Consider the following 17,199-nt stretch of genomic DNA (forward strand, 5'->3'; position numbering starts at 1 on the left):
GCGTAAAATAATGTCGGCTCATTACATCAAGTATACATATATGTTTGGATCGTCGTTTTAGGGGTTGTAAAGTGCCTCGAAGTAAGTTTGAAAACTTGTTATCTTTAAGTTTTTTTTCGTACTTTGACGGAAGATTACTCACGTTTCAAAACCTCGAAATATAAATATTTTATATAGAACTTAATAAAAAAAATTAGCGTACAATAATATCGGCTCATTACATCAAGTATACATATGTCTCTTTACTCACGTAAATAAAAAATAAGGACAGCAGCATAGGTAGAAAACTAGTTGCAAATTGTTGAAACTTTAAATGGTCATAACTTTCCGCTCGGATGTCCAATTTTAGCGATTTTTTTTTTACCTAGGGTATTTTTTTCGAGATCTACACGAACAAACTGCTGCGGTTTGGCCGAGCCGATTTTCCAAAAAATGCTCGTTATCCCATTCAATTTGAATTTTGCCCCAAATTTGTGCAAAAAAATCATTCTTCTTTAGTAAAAATCTATTTCGAGATACTAATCCCGTGGTAATGATGTTTTGAATATCAATTTCGAGATTCGAAATTCAATTTATGAAAACGAGTTAGATAGCATTAGTAAACATTATGAAAAATAAAAAGTGTCTACTTTATTGCTTTCACCAATTTGGCTTGGTGGTTTAGCCTCTTTTTTTTTACTTACTTCTTTTTTATGCCAACAACATGGGATCAAACCTTGGTGGGAGCATTGAATGAGATATATTATACTTTGATTGAACCTCTCGTATTGGATGAATTATTTTTTAATATAATATTTTTATTTCAAAACACTTTAATTAAAACCTTATAAAATATGACACTTAGATCTAAAGATGACAAGTTTCCAAGCAAACAAAACTTACTTCGGGGCACTTTATAACCCCTAAAACGACGATCCAAACGTTTAGGTATACTTGATGTAATGAGCCGACGTTATTGTACGCAAAAAAATATATTAAGTTCTATATAAAATATTAATATTTCGGGGTTTTGAAACATAACTAATCTTTGCCCAAAATATAGAAAAAACGTGATTTTGATAGCTTAAAAAAAGAATTAAAAAAAAAAAGTGCTCTCTTTCACGCGCGTGAAGCCTAGTTTGGTTTTTTTTTTTTTTTTTAAAGGGTTAGTTTGGTTCCAAAAGTTATTTTTTGGATTAAAAAAGTTCGGGGCTCATAAAATTAAGCTGGGAAGGAACATGTTAGGAACCAAAAAGTGTTGGCTAAAATAGTAGAAAAGTACAACAGCAGACCCTCTAATCAGGAAATCCTCCATTATTATTTGAATGGAGATTAATGAATTCTCTTATAAAGGAATGCCAAAATAATCGAGTAATTAACATAGTACCAGCAAAATGATATAAATTTCGTAAGGTACACTGCTTTCAACGTAATATGTATAATAATGCTTTCAATTTTACAAATAAGAGAAAATTGGAAAGAACTTAAACTAATACTGATGTCTTCCTCAAATTCTCTTTTTCTTCTTCCACCAAATAAAATGATCCAAATAATATTCACTTAGTCTCCAAAGTTCTATAGTCCAAAACACCTTTAATCCTTAACCCTAAAAAATCATAACTTGCAATATTTCCCATATTATTTTTACTGCAATTGCAGTCTTTACTATTTTGTATACCCAAACTGCAGGCAAAACACCTTGGACTCTGTTTTAAATCTTGATCATGATGGCTCTGTTGGTAATTTTGACGAGAAGGAGGGCTAATTCTGAGTTCAAGATTTAAATCAGGACACTGTTCTCGAAATGGACTGCTAATAATCTCATCTTCTAATTGGCTAAGCCCGGATTCAGCTTTGACATTAATCATCTTTTGATCTTCTTCATCTTTAATTTTATTTCCAGCAGCACCAAATGATATTGTTGTGACTTTTTGTGTGGTTCCAGGCTCGTTAACGGGCCTGTGTGTTGTTGGATCAATGCCCCGGCCCAAAAGTTTCCTTCTTATATGTGTATTCCAATAGTTCTTTATCTCGTTATCTGTTCTTCCGGGTAACCTTCCAGCTATAAGTGACCACCTGAAAATCAAGAAGAAATTATGATAAGTGACAACTTAGTTCACATTCTAAGTAATTAAACTTTAGTGGTGAAAGCTGAAACAATGACAAAAATAGTCCATTATGTTTGAAATTAATCTAAAATACCCTTTATGAATATATATAACTGAAACAACTATTTTTGTTTGTTGATATCTAAAATACCCCTTATGACTATATAGGACTAAAACTGATCACTTTTTGGTTTGTTGATATCTAAATTACACGACGATTGTTATCCTTCAAGGGATCGACTTGTGAGAAGCACGTGAGCCATTTAAACTGAAGAAATCATCGGGACAAACTTCTCCCTGATTCATATCCCCCAATTATTTGGTTTTATGATGCTGGTTTTTCTAGTGATCTGATTCTTGTAAGCCCGAATTAGAGAAAATGAATCAGGAGAAGTCTATCCTGATGATTTCTTCAGTTAAATAACTCGTGTGTTTATCACTAGTCAATTCCGTGAATACAATTATCGCCTAGTGTTCTAATACAACAGAAACGAAAAGTGCTACACTTTTTGGTTCACTAATAGGATTAAAACTGCTTAGACGTATATTTAAAGCACTAATTTCTACCAACTCCAATTATAACGGAATATTTTTGTCATTTTCTCACCAAAGTTGAAGTGCTTAAGTAAAAAAAAAAAAGCATACTAAATTAAAGTGAAGTGAATATTGGTACGTACTTGTTGCCAAGAAGGCTATGGAGTTTGATAATAAGTTCATCTTCTTCTTCAGTAAAGTTACCACGTTTAAGGTCAGGCCTCAAGTAATTAATCCATCGGAGACGACAACTTTTACCGCACCTTAGAAGACCAGCAGCTTTAGGAAGTGATCTCCAACAACCTTCACCATGAGTTCTAATATAAGCAATAAGTCTTTCATCTTCTTCTTTAGTCCATGCTCCTTTATTTGTATGTGCTTTTTCACAACATGGTGATCTTCCCATTGGATCCAATGTTAAAACTATTTCTTCTTGTTCTTCTTTTTTTTTCTTTTTCTCACAAGTATTGTACTGTTTTTGGAAATTTAATGGAAGTTTAGCTTTTGGAGGTATATTTGAGAATCAAAGCCGGCTTTTTTCAGGACTTGAGGTGGGATTTTATAAGCTTTTGACTCCATAAATAAGAGTGGACCCACTGACGTGGGGTGGTGGGGTAGGTAAGGGGGTGGGGGTAGCGGGGGAGGGGGAGTGACCTTATGCTTCTAGATGCGAGTTGGTAAGACAGGTTTGAGGGGAGTGGCTGGTGGCCATTCTTTCTTCTTTGTTAATGATAAGAATATGACCATCAATAATTATCATTATTTATGTAGAGTAGTTTCTATATAGTGCAAGAAAAAAACAAATTATACTCCTACTACCGTACCCCCTAAAAATAGAATCAGCAACCTGAAAAATTATATAGGTTATTTACTATATATAACATGTTATTATGATACACTGATAATGTGAGTTTTTTATTTAACAATAAGTTAACTATTCTTTTTATAAGAGTTTAAGTTATAAATAATGACAGTGTAATTTAGCATATATCAGGTTATATATTTTATTTTCGGGTAATCATATTATCTTTATTATAATAAATACTCCATGTTATTATAGGTACTTCACCTAACGAGATGAAAATACGAGTTTAAGTTATATACAACAAAAAGATATAAAAAAAAGATATACTATCATGTCAACTAAAGAATATATATATATATATATATATATATATATATATATATATATATATATATAAGTGTTTTTTCTTAAATTGTGAGATTGGTAACCTTAAAAATAAAATAGTGATTTGATGATATAAATTTTTTTATAATAACGATGTATATAGCATAAATCTAAAACATTACTACACACCATAGAGTACAAATATTGAATTACTATATATTATTGCTGCAATACTAATCCTGTAAGTAAATCCAACTAGAAGAAAATGGGGGAAATGGAGTAAAAGTGGCGTTGATGACTAACTAATTAAAGATAAACTTTAGGTAGGTGCAAAGTGAGGTAATAAGGAACCAGTAAATTTAGGACAAACAGGAGAGTCATGTGATCTGATCTCTCTTCTTAATTATTCTATGAATTATTTTTTTAAGGTTTGTGACTAAACTCTGAACCACATCTTATAATAAAATAAATTAGCTAAATATTCAAAATCTTCCAAACCATAGAACGACATGTACCTGACACTTTTCTTGCAGAGTACCAATTTTAAAATAATAATATTATCATTGTGCTCTTGTTTGAACTAACAACTTTATTTAGATCTGTGTTGAACCAGGTACACTAAAACTTTATCCAAACGCAGAGAGTTTGTCTTACAACCGTCAAAGCTAAACCAATTTTGTGAATATATATATATATGTATTGATCTAAGTTAAGTATATACAGTGATAGTGTAAAGACTTTTTATATTATTAGTGAATTTTAATATGTCATAGCAAGTTAATTACTTCCTATGTTTCAATTTATGTGATATACTATTTTTTTTTAGTTTTTAGTCTATCTCAAATAGAATGCCACTTGTACACATTTCTTTCGAAGCAATTTAACTTTAAAACTCATTTTATCCATAGTGAGATTATTGGAACGAAGGAAGTACATACCATTTTAGCAGGTTATGAATTAGTAATATGTATCATAAAGATTGATTACCTATAATTACTTTATAAGTGATCTGATCATATAAATATCTTTTAACAGTCGTAAGTGCATAAAACTAATTACAACATATACCCTTTTTTCTTTTGGATTTCTACTAATACTTCATAAGAAGATTCAAATGAAAAAGAGTTGCAGAGAAAATATAAACAAGGATTTTGGTTAGTTGTAATGGGCGTTTGGTGAAGAATTATTCAGAGTCCTCTAGGCTTACATATTCTTGCTAGTACAAGTAATTATCACTAGGACAAAGTTTTTTTTTTTTTCTTTATTGTATTGGTTATCCAGCATGCAAGAAAAGGGGATTGAGTATATATGGGTGTATATTATTAGGGTTTCTAGAAGAAATGGAGGTTGAAGAATAGTGGAAGAAAAAAAGAGAGAAGCATAGGAAATTAGGGGGAAAATGGATGTGGGGTGTGTTTGTTGTTGTATATGGGCTTTGGTTCACCTTCCACTTCTCTCTTTTTGTTTGTTTCATTATTAAAGAGAGAAGATACCATATTTCTCAAGACTTGTGGTTCAAGTTAATTTAGGCAACAAAGTTGGGTTGAAGATGGTAAGATTGATTCACCTTTTTGTTACTCTTGTTCTTGCTACACATATGATTGTCTATCTCCAGTGATGTATGCCCAATTTTTTGGAAGCCAACATTGAAGAAGTGTAAAAATATATAAATTATTATAACAAATTATGGAGGAAATTTTTATATTTATATCTAATATTTTTATTTCACTTATTATCTACATATACATATCTTATAATTCGACTAGGTGTCCTATATAGACACTGGGTGTCCCTTAACATCGCTTGAGACAAGGCATATCCGCTCCAGTCTACCCCCATACCTGACAAATCAACTCCCTTTTTTATTTTGATAATTCGCTTACCTATCTAAATTTAAACGAATTGAACTATGATTCTTCATGTTGACTTGACATCGGGTTGAGTTCGAAATGATCCATCAAATTGTGAGGTCAAAATAATGTAACCCAACGAATCAAAATGCGACTCCAAGCCAACAGTTCACAATCAAATTTAAAGATTGAAAATTATTTAACTTAATCTAATAATTTTTTTTTTAAAATGCATTAATTTTACTTTTTAACTTTTTCTTAATCAAAAAATGACATAAAAAGGATGGGAGGTTGTGTCTTGCAGGGATAGGGATATAACCTAAATAAATTATGAACGGAGTGATTATGATTCATTTATTGATTCGATCCATTTTAACCCGCTCCGAGTTTGACCTAAATCACTTATCTGCTACCCCTATCTACCACCAATTTGCAAAGGTACTTCTTTTTTTGTTTTTTTTACCCACCTCCACAAAATCTTATCTCTCTTTCTTTCTCTTCTCTCTCCGAAAACAACTATGATAACAACTTGTGCCTGTGATTCACGATACTAAACCCCTATTCCTATCAACTTGGGTTTGATGACTTGAAAGAGAGTTGTCCACTTGCGTAATTTCATGTGTGTGTGTTTTACCTACCTTTTGTCAACTTTTTGCATTCCCTTGTGTCACATCGAAAAAAAAAAATGGCTGCCCACCACAAAAATTATGATGTTAGACTATGGCACGGTTTTGGATTTTGTTGCCACACGTACTTCTTCGTTTATCAGAACTAATTGAAAAGAAAACCAACCTTATAAGCTTATCCATTATCTTCTCCAACATGTTTTGGCTTCCATCTTAATATTAACTGCCACCACTAACGTGCTTAACTATCAAATTCCATCCTTATCTATCTTTAGTCCAAATAAAGGCGGAACCAAAGGTAGATTCAGGATTTGAGGTTCATGAGTTTCTACAATGCTATCAAGTTAATACTATAGTATATAATAATTGGATTTAGTTAAATATTTACGAATAAAAAGTTACTGAGTTCACGTATCCGGATAAAAGTTGTTAAGTTCATGTAAACCTATAACTAACACAATAGACTCGCCCGTGGCAGAGCTAAGTGATTGGGAGGGGTTTAACTGAATCTCTTTCATAGGAAAAATATACTGTGCAAATTGGCTAAAAAAGAACCGTTGCATCTATATAATTTATTGAATTCCCTTGATATAAAAGAAGGTTTTAATGTAACAGAAATAGCGGTTCAAAAATTACTTTAAGTTACAAGTTAAAATTTCAAATATGAACAATTTTTTAATTTTCTCAATTCTCTTGTTAGAATTGCTGACTCTGCTGCGGATCCTAACTCGAATTATTGTAGTAGGAAAATCCTATAATTGAATTAAATGCTTGTTTTTCGTTAGTTCAAGTATAGTTTCCAAGCATTTAGTTCTCATGACCCTACATACACCGGCCAATAAGGTGAGCTGGGTTCTCCTAGAGACCCTAGTTATTGATATGAAGCCCTTTATTTCCTTACCCTTTCCTCACAAATGGGAACCAGAAGACCAGTTTTGAGATATCAGGATATAATATCCATTTTATAGAAGGAGCTAGAAGGTCGCTCAATCTTGTATTTGTATAAAAAAATCACTAAAGATATATATATATATATATAAAAAAAATGAAATTCAGTTGCTAATATTTGATATTGCTATTCTAAAAATTTAGAATTCATAAAATTTAAATTCTGACACCTCCTCGAATGACAAAGTGGTTAGAATGTCATTCACTTCCACCTCCAATCGATAGGTTTCAAGAACGAGTAGCAGATAAGTGAAGAACTGAATAGTGGGAGAAAAGGACCAAAATCATCCATAGTGTTTGGGTTTGGATCAAAATCATGCATATTCTTTCACATGGTGCACTAATAGTACATTATGTTTGCATAAGTGGTGCACTTTTAGTCACAATCCCAAATAAATTTAACGGAAAAGAACAAAAATGCCCCTGAACTTTTAGAAAAGGTATAAAAATATCCTTTATTCATCTATTTTGCTAAAACTACCCCTCAATTCAACTTTTTGGCTCATTTATTCTCCTTGACTAACGGACAACACTAATTTATTTATTTTAAAAAAAAAAAAAAAATTGCACATGACATTTTATTACTGAAAAATTGATTTATTCTTTTAAAAAGAAATCTGAAAAATCATTATTTGTAGAATAAGGAAAAATAATTTTTCAACATCCATTTCTTTAAAAAAAACAAATGTAGTAAGCCTTTTATATATATATAAACATAATTGGATTTTCATTAAAACATGTGGAATTTTTTTAAGTTTGGAAAAAAAAAATTAACGGGTGGAAACCCCATTTTTTTTTAGAAAATTCAATTTTTAAATCTGAAAAACTGATTGTTTTTTTAAGTAAAATGTGCAAAACTAATACTCCATAATTTTCTTCTAGATTTAAAAAAAGATAGTTTTCTGGTTTTTTTCTTAAACACAGTTTTTCCATAAAAAATTTAATTTTTTCAAATTTTTATAAAAATCCAATTTTTCACATTTTGAAAAGAAAAAAAAAATAGTGTTGTCCGTTAGTCAAGGTTTTACTCGTTAAAAAAAAGTTTTCCAAATTTAAAAAAATTCCAAGGTTTCAGATTTCTTTTTAAAAGAATAAATCAATTTTTCAGTAATAAAATGTCATGTGCAATTTAATTTTTTTTTTAAAAAAAAAAAAAAAATTAGTGTTGTCCGTTAGTCAAGGAGAATAAATGAGCCAAAAAGTTGAATTGAGGGGTAGTTTTAGCAAAATAGATGAATAAAGGGTATTTATATACCTTTTCTAAAAGTTCAGGGGCATTTTTGTTCTTTTCCGTTAAATTTATTTGGGATTGTGACTAAAAGTGCACCACTTATGCAAACATAATGTACTATTAGTGCACCATGTGAAAGAATATGTATGATTTTGATCCAAACCCAAACATTATGGATGATTTTGGTCCTTTTCTCGAATAGTGGCTACAACATGTTAAAACTATACTAATAGTTATTTTTTTTTTTCACATTATGAAGGTATATAAATTTAATGGATAATGAAAGGAAAAATGGTTGATCATGGGCGAGGTGATATTATGGGAACAATAAGGTGAGATACCGAGTGAGAGGCTCGTGGATACCATGTGCTTAGGTATAAGAAACAAGACTGGTGGGGCTGTCCTAAAACCCCATTGTTTTACCTACCTCTTTAGTCTCTATTTCTCTTCCCCATGTGACTTCCCTGCCTTTGTGATTTTTGGGTCTCTCTCAACTGTCCCACATTTGGTGGATAAAAGCTTCAGTAATTGCTTCCTCCCTATCCTTTTTCTTTATTTGTATTTTTGCTCTTATTATAAATGCTATTTATAATTATTGATAGAGACCGCCTTCCCATTTGGGATCTAGCCGTTACCTTGCTTTCTTCAGTAAATATTAGAAGTGAACGGGTTTGAATAGGGTGAAATCATATAGAGAAGTTATGTAACCAATTCCAAATAGTTTGAGCTAAAGAACTAGTACTAGTTAATTTACTGATAGATATTTTGTGCTATTGGTAACCAAATGAGCTTGCTTTTCATCATTGCCCCTATGGTGATCTAAAGCGCACCTGGTATAGAGCTTGATTTTTTATAGTTAAAAGACAAATAGAGAAATCCAGTCTAAAGCTACTCCTTCGCTCGCTCACTTTTTCCTAATATGAACATTTGAGTCATCAAAGCTTTTGGCACTTCAAAGACGGAACCTTTTCTGTGACCGATTCTTAGTAGGGGCTTTAACCAAACAACCCTACCGTTTGTCACGAGTTTGTTTATAATTGTTGTATAGTTAACAAAGTTGAAACAAAATACGGTACCACGCATCCAAAGTTCAAACCCTTATAGTAAGTTTTTAAGGAATGAATCATAAACCAGATTGACTCACCCAACAGGAAATCAAAAGTTTTGGTGCTTTTGTCTGCTTTCGTATTGGATACAAACACAGTAGTAAGCATCTCTTTCCTAGTTTAGGCATGGGGAATGTGTAGGTGCATGATAAGGGCCAGATTCATGTACCATAACCAGAAAAGTTGGGACAACAGGAACTCTAAAAACTGGGAAATGCCAACAAATAGTCTGCATGTTTGGGGGGAAAATTAGTAGACAACAATCACTGACAATGTTAGGCAAATTAAGTAGGTATGCCGCTCAATAATGCGCACATGGAACGTGCAAACAAATAGATGTAGTATATAATTCTCTGGTAGCAGTCAATCATGCTCCCTTTGATCTGACCTACCTTTCCTTGTCAAATTCCTAACAGGATTAAACTCAAAAAGCATCTGAGACAAAAGCCAACGCAGAGAGAAATCAGTAACCCTCCAAAAGTACGGGATCAAATATAAACATAGATTCCACGGTACAACCAGTTTATTAGTACTATATTTTTGTATTAATCCAACACTAAATGCTATTATTTGAAAGTAGTGTGTAAAACCATACAAATAAGGTACAGTTCATCATTAATGGGTACGAGGTTGTGATATGGAGGTAAGAATGGAATACGTCGTCCTGCAATTTACTTCATCCTTTTCCGCACTTCATACCAGTAACTCAGTGCCACCACTGCTGCAGCCACAACAACTCCTACAGCACTTTGTGCTAATATAGTACCATCCCTCACTGTGGTCTTGGAACCAGAACTTAGGGTGCACCCTAGCTCAGATAGTTTCTTGTGTGATATGACGTAATCCTTAAAGAAAGCATCTTCATCCTGCAATAATCAATAAATATGACATGAATAGCTAAAGTTTTCATACCAGCAACCAAATAAAAAGCTCGTTGAAATGGTAATAGTTGCATTTAGGCAACTTTCCTTCAAAGCAAGAATTAAGCATTGGTGGTAAAAGTGGCAAGCACCATTTGCAGAAAGGCTTTCAAGGAAATGAAAGCAATACAAATAATATGAACCATTGAAAAGTACAGAAATCTAAACAGTAAGGATCACATTGATTCCTTCACATTTTGCAAAGACTTGCTGGACAAATGCGAATGGCCCAGTTGGCCAGTACACAAAACGTAGTGGCAAAATGTCCAGTCAATATTTCTAACACACAAAGTACAAACAAAACTACTTTGAATTGAATAGAACAGATCTTATCTAGATCATACTTAATGTCGCAGGTACCTTTGAGAGAGAGAAAGTAGGACACAATAGTCGGGATCAATAAAGCTGTCAAACCTGTTCTATCCCGTACTATTTTCCTCCCAACACAGCCTGTCAAGAAGAACTTGAAAATTAATAGAAATGAGATGGAACAACATCCTCTAACTTCCCATATCTTGCAAAAGTTCCACTTCCAACTGTCATTGATAAGGCTTGGGGATTCTTTTGTATCCCACATATGCCCTTTGATTGTACTGCAACATCCCTCCAACTTCCCATGTCTTGCAAAAGATCCATTTCCAACTGTCATTAACAAGGCTCTCCGACCTTTTTAATCCCACATATGCCTTTTGATTCTATTGCTTTTTTTTTTTCCAGCACACATACCATGAAGTTTGATTAATTTTCTATCTGTCCTAAACTACCTAAAACGTATAAAAATTGTAGGATCCTTGTACTGTGCTACTTTGTTATCATCATCATAGAACAGCATTTTAAATGTACTTTCCTTCCTTCGCCATGAAGGGTGAGAAATAACGATAAATATACTTCGATTTTTACTTAAAGAGGCACGGGAGAAATTCTGGATCTTTCAAGCCTCGTCAACTACCATAGGCAATCTCACGTTATTTCTTCAGATCTCTTCCATTTAAGTAAGATAGACAGTCTCACGTTATTTCCTAAAAAAGCACATAGTAATATATTTGTCTTTGCAATGCCCTTAAGCTAGGTGGACTCTCCAGTACCTACATAAGAAGGCATTGTGGAGACCATAACATTGTCTTTCTCAAATGTGCTAACTAGATCACATGACTTGCATACTCTCACCCAAAGACCACCACCTGATACTTCATGTGCATTGTCAACATCTATTTCTACCCGAAAATTATTATCTAGCCATAACTATTGAGGTTTGTTTGATTATTGCTCCCTGTAGCTTGACAGCATTCACTGTCCGGTTTGGACCTTCAAGGTCTACGACGAGGGGCGGAGTTAAAGGGAGGCAAGAGGGTTCAATTGAATCCCTTTCACTGGAAAATCATTTTGTGCGAACAGGGCAAAAATGACTTTTTAGGGTTTTATATTAACTGTTGAATCCCCTTAACACAAGGAAGAATTCTATTGTAGTGGATTGCATTATATAGTGGTAAAAGGGGTTCAAAAATTATTTTGGGTCACAGGTTCATATACTAGGTGTGACACTCAAATAACTTTTTTTGAATTCCCTTGTATGATTTTCTGGCTGCACCACTGTCTACAATCCTACTTAAAATAAGACCGCTATTATTAAGTCCTAATCATCCTCATATAAAGACAGAAGAGCAGTCATCGTTATTGGAATAGCACCCAAAGCAAGAATGCAGGAAATTAGAAACCAGAACACACCTTCTAAACTAACATTTGGAGGTTATAATTGTGGAACAAACCAACTCATATATGTTTAAAAGTAGTTTTTCTCACAAACTCCCCTCTACAAGTTGCAACTAGACTGACAAGATTAAAATCTAGAGAAACGTCCTGTTCATCTTGTGTTGATCTAATTATGAACTGTTAGCAAACTCAATATTAGCATAACTTAAACTTGAATAACCAAACGTTTGGTCATCCTTGAACTAACTTATACCTTAGCATACAGCTCAACATACTGTCTGAACTCAGGATCATCCAATAAAGCTATATCTGTGGGAAGTTTCAGTAGGCCCTCACTTTCCCCCTTAAGCAGCTCCCTGGATTCAGAAAATCAATTATACTTGGTCAGCAACACAGAAGATACTTAACACTGCCTTTCCCCCCAAAAGAAAAGGGCTTTGAAGAAAAAGGTCATAAGGATCCAACAACTAGCTCATATGCCCATATTACTTACACAAAATATGAATTGTCAAATTTCAGTGGCTCCTTTGTCCATGGACCATCAAAGCCTGATCTTTCTGGATGTGCCCTTCCCTGCAGACAACATCAAATGAACTAATTGGCATGTGCTCTGAGTGTGGGTTTTCGCTTTCATTGCAACCACATGTTACATGTAGTTCTTAGTGCAAGAGAGAAGAACATAAAAATTGAAAACGAATCAACACTTGTGGGAAGCAAAGCAACTTACCAGTGTATGAGCCCCTGATAGTGCCACTATATCTTTGTCAGACAAACCCATCCTATAAAATACGTCTTTTAGATGTGGCACACCTACCATCAATCCCAAAAGAATCAGAGAAGCTCAACCTTCTACAAGCTATTTTAACAAACAATTAACAGATCTAAAAACCTGAATCTTGTTGACAAAACACTGCAAAAACGTCTCTTACAAACTATGAGCAAAAAAGTGAACCTCTAAGCTGGAAAAATGTTTACTTAGACAAGAACAATTACTATTCAACATCAAAAACTTGAAGAGCAACATCATTAAAAGCTGAAATGACTAGTCATTATAAGGTGATGACGCTAAGTCAAAGCAGACTGATCATTTGAATAATGAACTGCTTTACCAGCTCATACTCAACATCTCCACTTCCAATCTTGTCAACATAGCAGTAGGCTCTTTTACATCTTCTTCATATCCTCAACCCAACAAATAACCAAACAGCAATGCATTAAGACTCTCAATGTTGAACTGACTACAGGGATATTCTTCAGAAGTCATTAAAATATTATCTCTATGCACACGTGTAAATGGAAGGGAGTATGCTTATAGACTGACAAGCACCTAGGTAAAACAGAACTTGTCAGTCAGTAGTGCAGCCATTTTCAACTTTGTCTTCTGATAAGACTCCGTAAGAGCAACAAGAAAGAATAAAAGCTCCATATTTTTGGTTGAGCTAAACTCAAATTCGACATTGGGATTAATTGGACACCACCCACAGACGTCCATAACGAACTAAGCCATGTCATCCTTTCTAATCTTCTTATTTTGTAAACTTGTATTACCCTTTTAGAACACTACCGTTCACCTAGAAACCCAACAGGCCACTAATTCTTTACTTTGCCACTCCTCAACTAGAAACCCCAACAGGACACTAGTTCTTTACTTTGCCACTCCTCAACTAGAAAACCCAAAAGGACACTAATCCCCTGCCTTGTCTGGGTCATCTCCCACTGAAGCTTGGTTGTAGGTTTTAATATGTTATATGCTCTAGAGGTTTTGGGATAGCCAGCATGATTTGTTAGTATTTAACAGAGCCCTTCTCAATTGTCAAAATGTTTTTGAATGAGATTAAACTTTGTTTTTATGTTGGACCTAAATCAGTATATTCTCTCTCCTAGTTGTTTCAGGTCACCCTAGCTTGCACAACTTTTGTGTCGCCATGTCTGTGTAAATGTCCTGCAAAACACTAGAGGTGATATGCATGCTAATTAGTAGGAATGCCATATTCCAACCGGGGAAAAAGATTTTGCAGGGCACTGATGACACTCCTTCACGATAACATATCTAGAGAAGAAAATCAGTTCGTGAAACCTTGTTTAGCATCTGGCAACCGCCCTTCCTTTGTAGAAATACTGGAATCCTATAGAAAAACGGAGGTATAAAAGCGTTAACATTTCATTATTAAGTGGTTTTCAACTAAATAACAAAGGGTAAAAACTTTGTTACCTTCCTACCAGGGACAAAATCAATAGTCGGACCACCAGTGACCTCAACTGCAACAACACCTGCAAGCTAAACATGGAATGGATTTTGATAACAGTTCAGCTACCCTCAACTATTGTGCACATAAACATATCTTAATTAAAATAATGTTTTTTATGAGATCAAGAAATCTTAAGTACAATAATGTACCAACAATACAACAGGCTATGAGAAATCTCAGCTATTAGGAAAAGATCTAGCCATCTAGGATCCTCTTTCTGGATAATATCATTGCTAAAAAGCACCCAGCTTGCACAAATGAAAGGTGCATTTTCATCAATCTATATGAATTTGACTTTCGTGTGCCATGTCGGCAAGAAATCACCTGTTGGGTGTCAGTTATATGTTATAACCACTCAATAAATTATTATGATCAACAGCACGGGCAGTAACACAGTTAAACAGACTGCTTCACGTTTATTTTGTTCATCTTATAGCTTGGAGGGATTATGGCCTAACTAAGGAAGGATTCCCTTTGATCTAATTAACTAACTTTTGTAAAACGAAGAGAATTATCAAGAAACAATCTTTTCCAACAAATCTCATTTGATCTAAAACTTACAAGGAAGGAGTATCATTTTCCTCTCTATAATACTGATCTACAAAATAAACTATCGGAGAATCGTCTCACTCTTCATCAGATGAGCCACTCAGTCACGAAATGAGATGATTATCCTTTCTAAATCATATGAATGCCACGAAAAGATTCTAGAAATAGAACATCGGAGTCACCTGGTATAGATCTGCATATGTAATCTTTGGATGTTTAGACTTCACTGCTTCTGCAATGAAGAAACACAGCATGTTAAAAAAGGTAACAATAATGCCATTAACAATTTTAAGGAGAATCTTATATCAAATAGTGCTTTCTGGTGGACACTTACGCAGTCTCATTCAAGTTTGCAATTACACAACACTCCGTTTTAAGGAATGGAAGCGGATTTATTTTTCATTGTTTATAGTAGTTAAACTCTGACTGCTTTTCACTAGGGGTACATTCGGAGTGACTTCTGAAGCACATAAGATCCATGACGCAATAACCCCTACATTGCCATCAGTGCTTGTAAGGGTGTCGCGGCCCTCCAACTTGTCCCTTTCATCCTTTAAACTCTAGATAATTGAGTGAAATAGTTATACCTATTCAACATCACTTCCCTTGTTACTTTTCCCTAACTACGGAGTCTAATAGTTTGAATTTTATGGGTAAAATAGAAAGTAAACATCAAGGGTTTTTTTTTTTTTTTGCAACGCTGAGTTCTGATAACTTTTCACCTTGCTAAACTTTTATTGAAGTAAGAAATGAGATAACGGTTCCAAGTGTGTTTTGATAAATAGTTGGTGATAGTTCAGGTAGGAAACGCACGGTGATAGTTCAGATAGAAAACTCGCAAAAAAGTGATACTTCAGGTGTGCTTTTGACCATTATCTCTTAAGAAATCTATAATTAAGCTAGTCTAAGTGTAAATTCCACAAATCAATAAGTAACTCTACTGGTACAAACTATTCGCAAAGGAATACATTAGTCTAGGTTTAAAGGGAAAAAATATATATTACCGCAAAAGTCAAGAGCGATTTTCAAGCCATTATTAGCACCATGAGTGAACTCTTCCTCATTTCTAATGGAACCATTAGGTCCACCAGTTTGTGACTTAAAATCATATGTTCCTGCATCGTGCCATCTACACAACAGAAACATAAATGAATTAACCTATACATATATACGTATATGTGTGTAGAGAGAGTGAAAGAGAAATTACGCTAAGCGAAGCATGATTGGTGCACAGTTTTTGCTGGCGATTAGAGCGCGGAGATCGCGACGAGCTTTCTCAATTTCATTGATGTATTCTGTGTCTACGATTGGTTTCGCCATTGATGGAATGGACCGACGAACAACTGTGAATGAGGATAAGATTTTTTATTTTAGCAACACTAGAAATGGAAACTCATCTGTTTGTATTTTTGAGGCTTTAATTGGTTGTTGGAACTTGGAGCTAAAAAGACGCGGGTCAAACTAGTTTAGCCCATTTGGCATTTGGAATAAATATCCTTTTTTTTTTCTTTCTTTTATTATATGAAAACTATGGGCATATTATGTCACTGGTAGTTTTTACAACACAAAATCAGTTTTGTATTTATCATCTTTCTTGTATAGACAGATATCGTAGATGAGGATGGAGACTACTAAAATAGGTCTGATTAAGTTTAATCTTCATCATTTTTCAACATTTCTGTTAGTAGGGGAAATTGGTTCTCTAATGGCATTACTTAATACATTTATTTATTTCTTTTATTCTACAAGTCTTTCAGAAATTATTACTCACAATTTTATTTTGTTTGAGAAAATGTAAGATAGACCACCTTCGTCTCGTGATCTCAATCCACTTCATTAAATACTAAGCCACACTCCATGCTACTCCGTTACCTTTGATTTCAATTTTTATATTTAAAAAAAAAAAAAAAACAGACACAAAGTTCCATCATTTCAATCTTGTGGACTTGTTAATGGGAAGCTTTCTGTCCTTTCTTCTCATTCTTGATATGTTGCTCTTGGATTGGCTTTGTGGGCAATTTTCAATTATATCACTAGGAACTACAAACGTTGGCTGCCATAGATTTGGTGAAAAGATCTAGCCGCTTTCCTTCGTCCTTCATGGAGGTTAATATACTACCACACCACCTAGGATATGATGCACTACCATAAATTTACCAGGCTATAATACGCTGGATGGCCCTAGATTTTGTTATTCTCTTTTTTCTAACTTTTTTATGCCGAAGCGGTCTAGCCTCTAAAACAATACAGATAAGCACAA

General features: G+C 33.8%; 2 protein-coding genes across 2 annotated transcripts; both read right to left on the reverse strand.

Annotated features, from left to right (window-relative positions):
- Positions 1 to 1,275: 1,275 nt before the first annotated feature.
- LOC132599321 (MYB-like transcription factor 4) lies at positions 1,276 to 3,154 on the reverse strand. Its single transcript, XM_060312633.1, has 2 exons — positions 2,765 to 3,154; positions 1,276 to 2,055 (listed from the first exon to the last, which is right to left on the reverse strand). Exons 1-2 carry the CDS (start codon positions 3,025 to 3,027, stop codon positions 1,536 to 1,538), a joined length of 783 nt encoding a protein of 260 aa, XP_060168616.1. The 5' UTR covers positions 3,028 to 3,154; the 3' UTR covers positions 1,276 to 1,535.
- Positions 3,155 to 9,978: 6,824 nt separating this feature from the next.
- Positions 9,979 to 16,376, reverse strand: LOC132599323 (L-ascorbate peroxidase 3-like). The gene is made up of 9 exons (XM_060312635.1): positions 16,147 to 16,376; positions 15,944 to 16,068; positions 15,122 to 15,171; positions 14,354 to 14,419; positions 14,219 to 14,267; positions 12,869 to 12,951; positions 12,635 to 12,714; positions 12,395 to 12,497; positions 9,979 to 10,377 (listed from the first exon to the last, which is right to left on the reverse strand). The coding sequence occupies exons 1-9, from the start codon at positions 16,257 to 16,259 to the stop codon at positions 10,183 to 10,185; spliced, it is 864 nt and encodes a 287-aa protein (XP_060168618.1). The 5' UTR covers positions 16,260 to 16,376; the 3' UTR covers positions 9,979 to 10,182.
- Between the last annotated feature and the right edge of the window lie 823 nt (positions 16,377 to 17,199).

Source organism: Lycium barbarum, chromosome 6 (genome assembly GCF_019175385.1).
Source record: "Lycium barbarum isolate Lr01 chromosome 6, ASM1917538v2, whole genome shotgun sequence".
In the NCBI taxonomy this organism is placed as follows: domain Eukaryota; kingdom Viridiplantae; phylum Streptophyta; class Magnoliopsida; order Solanales; family Solanaceae; genus Lycium; species Lycium barbarum.

Coding starts and splice junctions, on each gene's coding strand:
- LOC132599321 (XM_060312633.1), bottom strand. CDS start 3,027: ATGGGAAGATCACCATGTTGTGAAAAAGCACATACAAATAAAGGAGCA. Junction 2,056..2,764: donor CATAGCCTTCTTGGCAACAA/GTACGTACCAAT, acceptor CTTGATTTTCAG/GTGGTCACTTATAGCTGGAA.
- LOC132599323 (XM_060312635.1), bottom strand. CDS start 16,259: ATGGCGAAACCAATCGTAGACACAGAATACATCAATGAAATTGAGAAA. Junction 14,268..14,353: donor ATTTTGTCCCTGGTAGGAAG/GTAACAAAGTTT, acceptor GTTTTTCTATAG/GATTCCAGTATTTCTACAAA. Junction 12,498..12,634: donor TTTGACAATTCATATTTTGT/GTAAGTAATATG, acceptor TTCTGAATCCAG/GGAGCTGCTTAAGGGGGAAA.